This window comes from Solanum stenotomum, chromosome 4 (genome assembly GCF_019186545.1).
Source record: "Solanum stenotomum isolate F172 chromosome 4, ASM1918654v1, whole genome shotgun sequence".
In the NCBI taxonomy this organism is placed as follows: domain Eukaryota; kingdom Viridiplantae; phylum Streptophyta; class Magnoliopsida; order Solanales; family Solanaceae; genus Solanum; species Solanum stenotomum.
The window spans coordinates 46,915,918-46,928,824 of NC_064285.1; the positions used below are offsets into that span (position 1 = coordinate 46,915,918).

At 38.3% G+C, this 12,907-nt stretch overlaps 1 protein-coding gene across 1 annotated transcript; it reads right to left on the bottom strand.

Moving 5' to 3' along the window:
- Positions 1–9,191: 9,191 nt before the first annotated feature.
- LOC125861527 (uncharacterized) lies at positions 9,192–10,015 on the bottom strand. Its single transcript, XM_049541400.1, has 2 exons — positions 9,644–10,015; positions 9,192–9,521 (listed from the first exon to the last, which is right to left on the bottom strand). The coding sequence occupies exons 1-2, from the start codon at positions 10,013–10,015 to the stop codon at positions 9,192–9,194; spliced, it is 702 nt and encodes a 233-aa protein (XP_049397357.1).
- Positions 10,016–12,907: the final 2,892 nt, after the last annotated feature.

Below are 12,907 nucleotides of genomic sequence, written 5' to 3' on the forward strand. Positions count from 1 at the left end.
ACTTAAGCTAGAATTTCATGGTCCTTACCTTGGCAAGTAGGACAACCCTCTTTGGTGTGGGACACATTAGGGGTCATGTTATAGCTCACGTGGTTTCTATGTCAGTTAAGGCTAATTCACCACATTAATAATGAACTAAGGTTACTCAAAGAGTATCTCATATGTGTTCAAAGTCTTTATGAAGTTAGCTTGCATTTGACCATGTTTTTATGAAATATGTTTTCTAACCTTCTAATATCATGTTTTAACTTGGTCAATTGCATGCCATGAAATGAAATGTCCTTTTTTTTCATGTTTTAAATGTTTTGTGCATGACTATCATACTTGCTACATTGTTTGTACTAATGCATACTCTTGCCTACATTTTCCCAAATGTAGGGTCCGATAGTCAGGGTCATCAGTCTTGTGGCTAGTGGTTGATTCGAGATATTTCCAATCCTTGGTGAGTCCTCATGCTTCGAGGATGGAGTTTCTTGTTTTCCGTTTCTTCCATGTATTCTTTCTTTTGGACATCTTGTATGGGTTTGGACCAATTTCATTCTATTGTATTAGATGACTATGATGAGCCATGAATTTAGACTTCCGCTTTCTTTATAAAATGTTTTGGACTTGAAATATTGTTTTTACTCTTATTGTTCTATTTCTTATGTTATGAGAACTAAGTGGCTTTTTTTCACGACACAGGGGTACACCCTAGATGTAACATAGCACATAGAACCCCGAAGTACTCCATGTAAGCCACTTAGCATATCATAACATAAAGCAATAGAAATGATGCGAAAATTTAAAACATTTTCCATACAATCAAAGTCTTTTATAAAAGCAAGCGGAAGTCTATAACACTTTGTCTCAAACAATCTAATACAACTTGAATAAATTTTTGGGACGCAGCCTATACAAAAGTCGAAAACATAAAAGATAGGCATAAAGGAAAGGTGATCAAATCCTCGATGCTATGAGGACTCACTAAGTCTTCAATCCTTGCTACACTATGAGCCTAGCCACGAGGATGAAACTCAATATCTCCAAAGCCTACATTTGATAAGAATGTAGGCAAGAGTATGTGTTAGTACAAAATGTGCTAAATATGATAGCTAGCATAACATCATAATAGCATAACAACATGATCATAAAAATAATCTCCAATATAGACATAATATAAGCATTAGTCAAGATAAGGAATAATCCATAAAAATATGAGATACATCATATTCATAAGCATATCCATTTCTTAGATCTTCATAACATAAGAGAACTATTTATCAAGTAACCTCAAGTCATACTTGTGCAATGCATGGATAAGACCCCATAATCTCACCCACACTAAGTACCATGTTTAGGCCATCATAATCATACTTACCATCTTTGGATCTCATCCTTAGCTTACTTCTCATAGGTAAGGGAACCTTCACCTTTAGTCCAACATATCATGGAAGGCAACTATAGAAACAATCAAAGCTAAGCATACAACATATAAGATAACACTTCATAAGTAGCTTCAAGTCATACTTGTGCAATGCATGGATAAGACCCCATAATCTTACCAATACTAAGTACCACTTTAAGCCATCATACATAAATGATACTAATTTATCATTTCTAGACTACCAAGGAATAGAACCCTATTAGGCAAGACCAAGCTACTAAGGGAATAGCACCATACTAGGCTAGACCAAGCTACCAAAGGAACAACACCATACTAGGCTATACCAAGTTAATTATCTTGATAACATAACTACATTATGCTAAGCCAACCTACCATGGAAAGCATACTATCATGCAAGTCCAAGCTATTCAAGGAAGGATACTATTGCTCCATCCTAGCTACCATGAATTGATTTAGCTTAACCAATTCATGCTACCATGGAAGTATTCTATGATACTAGTGCAAGATATCCTTAGGAAGGGTATGATTACTCAATCCAAGGCTACCATAAGGTCTTATTATCAAGCTACCATGAAATGGTCTTGTCTTACCAAGTCAAGCTATTCATGAAGGGATTTCATAACACAACTTCAAGCTAACATAACTAAGCATGCTTTGATTCAATTGAGGTGAGCAAACCTCTCAACCTAGAATCATTCTATGTGAGAGAACCTTTCATCTCCTATCATATTCATGCATAAGTGTGTATATGAGAATAACCTTTTAACAACACAAGAACTAGACCATGAGCATATTCACTTTACTCTCAAAGTGTTCATAAAGTATGTACATAGATTCTATAAGAACATGCATAATGTCATACATTCATAATATAGGTCATGTGGGTAAACCTTCCACAATAATTCTATCTATAATCAACATTCATCATATAGCTTCCCTCTCAAAGCCTTACTATTCTTAACTCATCATGTTAGCTTTACTCTCAAGCCCTACTAGTCATGATCCATCACATATACATTATGCTAATTCAATTCATGTCTGCATGCTTTTATTCTTGAACAATTACTATACATATCACCAATTCTAGAAGATCATCTATGAATCCTCAATTTCCCTTCACAAGGCATAAACCCACATTACTTCAATTTCATCAATTAGACTAGGGTTAACCATGGAAAACATGTAATATCATCATAATAACATGATTCACTACTAATTCAATCATAAACAATCAATATCCACTCAATTGGATCCATATTCAACTTACCCACAATATTGGAAGGAACCCTAACTTGAATTAAGGATTTCATCTTCACAATTGTGGAATAACTAAGGGACTCCATGGATGGAAGAATCCATGGATGAATAAGCTATCATACCATGATTATAAAGCCCTCACAAAGCTTGGAAGATTGGAGGAATTTGACCAAGCTTGATTCTCTTCTTCTTCTTCTTCACTTTCTAGATTCTATCTTCAAGGTATGGAACCCTTTGTTTGCCACCAACACGAGCTCAAGGACCTCTAACTTCATGAATAAACCTTGCATCTTGTGAAGGTCTCAAGCTTGACTTCGCGTGAATGGCCTTGGTGCTATCTTGATTGCATCATTCTCTCCTTCTTGAAAAGAATTTGTCCTCAAATTCGACGGATCATCATCATCAAGAGTTGGAGATGGGGACAGGTCGCACACATTGAAAGTGTTGTGCACTTGATATTCCAAAAAAAGGTCAACCTTGTAGGACATGTCATTGATCCTTTCAAGCACTTGAAATGGAACATCACCTCTTCGCATCAATTTCGTCTTTCGATAAGTGGGAAATCTCTCCTTGCGAAAGTGCACCCACACCCACACCCAATTACCCGGTTCAAGCACAACCCTCTTGCGACCTTTGTTCGCCGTTTTGGCTACTTCTTGGTTCTTCTTCTCTAGGTGATGTCACTACCCAGGGTACTTCTTAGATGTAACAAGGCATATAAGACCTCGAGAGGACTCATACAAGCCACTTAGCATATCATAACATAAAGTAATAGAAAAGGTGTGGGAATTTAAAACCCTCCAATACAGTCAAAGTCATTTATAAAATGAGCGGAAGTCTAATAACATTGTCTCAAACTATCTAACATAAGAGAATAAAAACTTGGGACGCAGCCCATACAATAGTCTAACAAAAAAACAAAGACATAAATGATAAAGGGTGATTTAATTCTCGAATACTATGAGGACTCACCAAAGCTTCACTTCCTTGATCACTAAGAACCTAGCCACAAGTGTGTGTATCGGGAGCGCCGAACCCTATATTTAATAAGAATGTAGGCAAGAGTATGTTTTAGTACAATCAAGTACTGATGGCTAGCATAAACAACATAATCATAAGCATTATTCAACATAAGACATAAAGCATAATCATAATCAATACATAATAACCATGATAAAGAAAGAGGGATACTTCCTTAAGTAACCTCACTTATCCTTAGCCAAGACTTAGGTCATCCACCTCTAGTCAAGCTCACATCATGGAAGGCCTATCTAGCAACACCCCAAGTCAATTAAATTGATAACATAATCACATCATTCATACTTACTTTTAAATACATGGGGATTCACCTCAATGTCTAGTTCATAAAGGCTAATGGGTATTCGCCTCTTGCCTTACTTACTTTTAGATTATGGGTACTTGCCTCCACAACCTCATCATATGATGCGGATACTCACCTCCACATCATTTCATAAGGAGAATGGGTACTCACCTCCATGTCCATTCATCACAGTAAGAACGTGGGGACTCGCCTCTTGTTCAAGTCTAAGAAGTATATCAAATCACTTCATATCCATACATATGGGGGTCAAGGGTAATCGCCTCTAGCCTCATCATTCATTGAGCATTTTAGTCTATATTCATTTTAGGTGAACAATCCTTTCAACCTGCAATCATTCAAGTGAGTAAACCTTTCACATTCATTCAATCATTCTTATCAATTCATCACGGGAAGTATCCCTTCCACTTCATAACATCAATCAATCAACAATTCATAGTCTAGGCTTTACTCTCAAAGCACTACATCTCATGATCATAATCTATGCTTTACTCTCAAGACGTTAACAACATATTAATCATTTATGCTTCAATCTAAAGCAATTCTAGTCATAAATCATCAATCCTATAAGGACATATCTAACCCATAGAGTTTCCCTCACAAGGCATCAAACCCAACATGTCAATTCAACCCTAAAATCATAGGATAGGCATGGGTACATGTAATTTCATCCTAATACATGCAATTCTATCAATTCAATCATAAACAATCATCATTCACTCAATTGGATCAACATTCATCATAACCCACAACTATGGAAGAAACCCTAACTAGAATTGGGAAAATTCTTCTTCAAATTGTGGAATTCTAGGGGACTCCATGGGAGGAAGGATCCCATGGATGAAAAGCCATATTACCATAGTCACAAAGCCTACCACAAGTTTGATGATTGGAGACTTGAACTTGACCTAGCTTCCTCTTATTCCTTCTTCTTCTTCCTTCTATAGAGAGAATATTTGAGAGGAGTTTTGGGAATTGTTTTGGGATTTGAGAGAATGACTTAGTTGGGGCGATTTTGGGGGTTAAAAATACTTATATAGGTGGTCTAGGTCTAGGCAAAACTACACAACTTCAATTTTATTAAAATCGGAAAAGACCCATACACCCCAAAAATAACTGCCAGCACATGAACTACGGAACCAAGACCGACAGACCGTCGATGGACCTACAGTCCGTCTTGGTAGTCCATCACTAAGTTCAGAGACTTTTGGCCAAATGACAAGAGGCTGGACCATAGGGTGTCGATGGACCTACGGTCCGTGGGTCCCTCTATGGTCCATGCCTGGACCAATTTTCTGAGGTTGTTATCCACAGCCCTACCTACGGTCCGTATGTCAACCTACGGGCCGTGGTTGGCCCTTGTGGATGGCACCTGCATTTCCTTAACAAGTGCTATTTTCCTCATTTCGAATCCGGGGTGTTACATTATCTCCCCCTTGGGATCATTCGTCCTTGAATGAGATTCTAGGCACAGTTCTAAATAAAAAGCCTTAAGAATAGCAGCCCATCATGCATGCAACTAATATATATGCACACAACTAAGTAGGAAACATCAAATTCAATCTGAACATACTCAATGCACCATAAGGGAGTAGGAACTAAATCTAACAACCCAATATGCATGAAATTTTCAGATCTCCTACACTTAAGGAGGAACTACCTTCTCCAAACTCAAAAGCAATACTCAACACAATCTCATGGAGCCCATATGCTATTCAAGCTCAAAAAGCACAAATTCAAGGGGGAAATCTCCACTCCAAACTGAAACATGCTCAATAATTCATCTCATGAAGTCTATAAGCAATTCATACTCAATACTCAACAACATGAGGAAAATACAACATAAACGCCATTTCTTTCAAAACATAAGCTTTTTCATAAACATGCATATCAACGAAATCATAGGAACACATAAAGCACACACATGACTTCAAACAAATCAAGAGGAACTCATTACCTCAAGCTAGAATAAGAGGAAAAAGATTAGGATATTGGGACATCATATCAGCATCGGCCTCCCAAGTAGTAGCCTCAACTAGATGGTTTCTCCACAACACTTTTACCCAGGCAACCTCTTTTTTCCTCAGTTTCTTAACTCGTCAATCTATAATCTCAACCAGAACTTCTTCATAAGAAAGGTTCTCTTTCACCTCCAACCCTTCTAGAGGAACTATGGATGTCGAATCTCCAACACACTTTTTCAACATAAAGACATAAAAAACCGGATGCACCGATGCCAACTCATTTGGTAAATCAAGCTCATATGCAACCTTACCAACATGCCTCAAGATTTGATATGGGCCTACAAAATGGGGACTAAGCTTCCCTTTCTTCCCAAACCTCATTACACCCTTCATGGGTGAGATTTTCAAGTAAACCTAATCAAGCACATCAAATTCAAGGTCTCTCCTTCTAACATCCACATAAGACTTTTGTCGACTTTGGGCCGTTCTCAACCTCTCTCTTATGAGTTGAACTTTCTCAATAACCTCATGTACTAACTCGGGTCCTATCGAAGCAACCTCACCCACCTCAAACCAACCTATAGGAGATCTACACCTCCTACCATAAAAAGGCCTCAAACGGAGCCATACCAATAATAGAATGGTAACTATTTTTATAGGCAAACTCAATCAATGAAAAGAGATCATCCCAATTACCCTTAAAATCAATCACACAAGCTATCAACATGTCTTCCAATGTTTGGATTGTTCTTTATGCTTGCCCATCGGTTTGTGGGTGAAAAGCCATACTAATCTTAACTTTAGTGCCAAGACCCCTTTGGAATTACTTCCAAAACTGAGAAGTAAACTGAGTACCTCTATCGGAGATAATGGACAAGGGTACTCCATGCAATATCACCATCTCACTCAAATACAACATAGTGTAGTCTTGCACCGAGTATGAAACCTTGACGGATATGAAATGGTTTGACTTTGTCATTCGGTCAACTATAACCCAAATCGAATCATATTGTCGCCGAATTTATGAAAACCCTAATATGAAGTCCATATTCATATCTTCCCACTTCCAAGTAGGAATACCAATGTCTTGGGATAAATATCCCAATTTTTTATGCTCAACCTTCACTTGTTGGCAATTTGGACACTTGGCCACATAATTCGCAACATCCTTCTTCATCCCATTCAACCAATAGATCTCCCATAAATCACGGTACATTTTGGTGGCTCTCAGGTGAATAGAATACTGAGAACTATGGGCTTCAGATAAAATATGTTCCCTCAAAGTCATTAATATTTGGAACACATAACCGACCTTGATACCTTAGGACACCATCTCCCCCTTGGGAGAAAGCCTCTACGGATTTCTTTCATACCGCCTCTTTAAATTCTACTAAGGTTGGATCAAGTAATTGCTTTGCTTTAACATCAGCCACAAAAGATGATTCGGAACCATTATGGACAATAATACCACCCTTGGTGGAATCCACTAGTTGAACTCCATATCGGGCCAACCTCTGAATATCTCGAACCAACTCTTTCTTCTCATTATCAACATGTGTAACACTACCCATTGATAATCGACTAAGGGAATCCGCTACTACATTAACTTTATTGGGGTAATAGAGAACACTCATATCATAATCTTTCAATAATTCAAGCCACCTTCTTTGGAGAAAATTTAGATCTTTTTGGGTAAACACATATTGAAAACCTTTATGGTCAGTAAAAGCATCAACATGGACCCCATACAAATAATGCCTCCAAATCTTTAAGGCGAATACCACCGCCACTAATTCAAGGTTGTGGGTAGGATAGTTTTTCTCATGAACCTTTAGTTACCGTGAAGCATAGGCAATCACCTTACCATTTTTCATAAGCACACATCCCAACCCAACTCTAGAGGCGTCACAATACACCACAAAGCCATTTATACCTTCCGGTAAAGTCAACACCGGAGCGGAAGTAAGTCTATCTTTCAACTCTTGGAAACTTTTCTCACAAGTATCCAACCATATAAACTTGGCCTTCTTTTGAGTCAGAGTAGTCAATAGAGAGGCAATCGTAGAAACTGCTCAACAAATCTTCTATAACTATCCAAACCCAAGAAACTTCTAATATATGTCGGTGATAGAGGTCTAGGCCAACTCTTGACCGCATCCGTCTTCTTTGGATCTACCTCAATACCCTTGCTTGAAACTATATGGCCTAAGAAAGCCACGGACCTCAACCAAAATTCACATTTGCTAAACTTTGCAAAGAGTTGCTGGTCCTTGAGAATTTGCAATACAATCCTCAGATGATCAATATGCTCATTCCCACACCTCAAATAGATCAAAATATCATCGATAAATATAATCACAAACATATCAAGGTATTTTCTAAATACCATATTCATCAAGTCCATGAAGGTCGCCAGAGCATTAGTCAAACCAAAGGACATCACTAAAAACTCATAATGGTCGTATCGGGTTCTAAAGGTCGTCTTAAGAATATCTTCCTCTTTCACCCTCAATTGGTGATAACCCGATCAGAGATCAATTTTAGAGAAATAACTTGGCCCTTGAAGTTGATCAAATAAATCATTAATTCTTGGAAGAGGATACTTGCTCTTAATGGTCACCTTATTCAATTGTCGATAATCAATACACAGATGGAGTGAACCATCCTTCTTCCTAACAAACAACACCGGAGCACCCCATGAGGAAATATTAGGTCAGATGAAACCCTTACCCAATAAATCCCTCAATTGATCCTTCAACTCCTTAAGGTCCATCGGAGCTATTCTTTAAGGAAGAATAGAAATAGGTTGTGTATCCGAGATAAGGTCAATTCCAAAGTCTACTTCCCTTACGAGAGGAATACCGGGTAAGTCATCGAGAAATACTTCCAAAAACTCTTTTCCCATGGGGACCGACTTAAGAGTTGGGGTTTTGGACTCCACATCCCTCACCCTCACTATATGATAGATACAACCCTTAGAAATCATTTTCCTAGCTTTAAGGTAAGAAACAATTTGACCTCTTAACATAGAACTCACCCCTTCCACTCAAGGATAGGGTCATTTGGAAACTTAAATATGACCACTCTAGTTCTACAATCAATAGAATCATAATAAGAACGCAACCAATCCATGCCCAAAATCACATTGAAGTCTATCATATCCAGTTCCATAAAATCTATTAGAGTGACTCTATGGGATAAGGAAATGGGACATCTCCTGTAGACTCTCTTAGCCACCAAAAAATCACCATTGGGGGTAGAAACAGAAAAAAGGTTCCAATAATAAATCAGGAAGCATATCAAATCTCGTAGCCACTAAAGGATTCACAAAGGACAAAGTAGCACCCGGATCAACCAAAGCATAAACATCAAAATAAAATACTTTTAACATACCCGTCACCACATCCGGGGAGCCCTCTTGGTTACCTTTAGTTTGGAGAGCGTAGAAACGGTTTTGTTTAGGAGTATTCCCACCCGAGCCACTTGGATCGGATGAATGGTAGAGTTGAGCCCTACGACGAGTGTCTTCCTCATTTCTAGTAACCGAAAAGAAATCCCTTATTTTATTATCAATCTACCACACCCGAAACAAGCATTAGAGCCCACTAGACATTTCCCTTTTATGATTCTCCCACATTTATCACAAGTAGGCATTGGAGGCATATTACCATCTCTTTTCGGTTTTGGGTTAGATACCCTCTCATTCCTTGGCCTCGGAGGAGCACTTGTATAACCTTTCCCAGAGAACTTTTGACAGAACCTTGGACGACCCCGTCCACCGGACCTAGCATGTGAATAGTTGCCATCATCCACTCTAGCCCTCTTTACCTCTCTATATCTTCCCTTGAGCTTTTCTTCCTCAATTTGTTGGGTGTGCACCATAAGGTGAGAGATGTACATGTCATGGACAAGCATAGCGGTGCGGCACTCCTTGACTACCACGTCGGATACACTCGATACAAACTTACTCATATTGGCCCTAAGATCCGCCACAATAGAAGAAGAATACTTGGATAGTTGAGTGAACCTCCAAGCGTATTCCCTTACACTCACCTTGGCCTCTCTCATCTCAAAAGGGAAGAATCTATCAAGAAAAGCACTTTTGAACCTCTCCCATTCTATGGGATCCGCTTCCACCGGCCTTTCCTTTTTCCACTGATTAAACCAAATCTGAGCAACCCTTTTGAGTTGGTAAGCGGCCAATTATGTCTTCTCATCCGAAGTCACTCCCATAATAGAAAGTATCTTGTAGACCTCGTAGATAAACTGTTAAGGGTCTTCCTTAACTTTGGAGCCATAAAATTCCAGAGGGTTCATTCTCATAAAATCCCTCACTCTTGATGTCGTCGTACCCACATTTGGGTTCACATGAGCAACCATCTCTCTATTGTCTTGAGCTGTCACATCTTGAGCCAAAACATGAAATGCTGACCTAAACTCCGCATTAGTCACATTCTCATTCAATGGTTCAATCAAAGCTTGAGGAGGATCTTGGGGAGGAACCTATTGCTCAACATTGCCTTCCTCCAACAATCTAGCATTAGCCCTTCTAGTATTCACATCCTGAAAACCATCAGGCACGGATTAGGAGAAAGACTTATAGAGTTTAAACTCCAAGGCACGACTTAGAGAAGTGAAGAAGTTAAGTTTCCTAAACATCTAATAGCCTTTCATTCATAAATGTGGCGCGCTTCACACTTATGAACAAGAATCTACTAGACGTGGTTTAAGACATCCTAGAACCATGTGCTCTAATTACCAAGTTTGTAACGACCTAGAGTACCCCCTAGATGTAACAACGCCTATAAGACCTCGAGAGGCCTCATACAAGCCACTTAGCATATCATAACATAAAGTAATAGAAAAGGTGCGGGAATTTAAAAATCTCCAATACAATCAAAGTCTTTTATAAAATGAGCAGAAGTCTAATAACATTGTCTCAAACCATCTAACATAAGAGAATAAAATCTTGGGACGCAGCCCATACAATAGTCCAACAATAAAAGAAAGACATAAAAGAAAAAGGGTGATCCAATCCTCGAATACAATGAGGACTCACCAAAGCTTCACTTCCTTGATCACTAAGAACCTAGCCACAAGTGTGTGAATCGGGAGCGCCGGACCCTACATTTGATAAGAATGTAGGAAAGAGTGTGTTAGTAGAATGAAGTACAAAATATGATGGCTAGCATAAACAACATAATCATAAGAATTAGTCAACATAAAACATAAGTCATAATCATAATCAATACATAATAAGCATCATAATGAAAGAGGGTGTCACAACCCAGGGGTACACCCTAGATGTAATATGGCGTACTTGAACCCGAAGGGGTCTCATACAAACCCTTAGCATATCATAACATAAGATAATAGAAAAGTGCGTAAATTTTAAAACTTTTTCCCATACAATCAAGTATTTATAAAAGCAAAGTGGAAGTCATACTACACTTGTCTCAAACCATCTAAACAACTTTGAATACTCTTAGGACACAGTCCATAGAATGGTCTCAAAACATGAAAATAAAGACATAAAGGAAATAGTGGCTTTGTCCTCGATGCTATGAGGACTCACCAAGTCTTCAACTCCTTGCTCTTCTAGAAACCTATCCTCAATAATGGAACTCAAAATCGTCGAACCCTACATTTGATGAGAATGTAGGCAAGAGTATGCGTTAGTACAAAAGTACTAAATGTGATTGCTCGCATAACATCATAAGAGCATAACGTAAGACTTAGTCAATCACAAGATATATTCCATAAACATAAGAACATAGTCATAAACATAATCTCCAATATAAGCATAATATAAGCATTAGTCATCATAAGGCATAATCCATAACATAAAGGAAATACATCATGCTCATAAGCATAGTAAATCCTTAGATCTTCATAACATAAGAGAACTACTTCACAAGTAACCTCAAAGCATACTTGTGCAATGCATGAATAAGACCCCATAATCCGATCCACACTAAGTACCAATTTTAGGTCATCATAATCATACTTACCATCTTAGGATCTCATCCTTAGCATGATTCTCATAGACAAGGGAACCTTCACCTTTAGTCAAACATATCAAGGAATGCAACTATAGCAACAATCCAAGCTAAGCATACAACATATATAAGAGAAAGTCTTCATGAGTCACCTCAAGGCAAGCTTGTGCAATGCATGAATAAGACCCCATAATCCTACCCATGCTAAGCTAGATGCTTTAGGCTCTTTATTCATATGTATCATCTCTTATTCTCATAGACAAGGGGAATCACCTCTAGTCATGCATGTATTGGAAGGGCATCTCAAGCTACAATCCAAACTAGTCTTGCTCATATTACTCTTTACTTATGTTTAAGACATGGCAACTCACCTCTCTATGTCTATCATAAGGGTCAATAGGTATTCACCTCTCTATGTTTATCATAAAGGCCAAATGGGTATTCACCTCTTACCTTACATGTATAGTCATAGGTATTTACCACGATAACAGTTTTAGGGAAACATAGGTATTCGCCTCCATGCTCCACCAGTATATGATATAAGTATTCGCCTCCATGTTCCACCAGTATATGATATAAGTATTCGCCTCCATGTTCCACCAGTATATGATATAAGTATTCGCCTACAAATCATTACATAAGGATCATAGGTATTCGCCTCCTTGATCACCATAAAGGCTAGTGGGTATTCACCTCTTGCCTTACTATAGAAGTTATTTATTAAGGGTAGTCACCACACACTTCTCATATCATGTCATGGGTAATCTCCTCATGATTATCTATTTAAGGATAAGGGAAGTTACCTCACATCCCTCTCTTACAAAGGTCTTTTGGGGGAATCACCACAAGCCTCATCACATTTCATAGTCCTTGGACATAAATTCATTTTAGGTGAGCAAGCCTTTCAACCTAGAATCTTTCTATGTGAGAGAACCTTTCATATCATATCATATTCATGCAT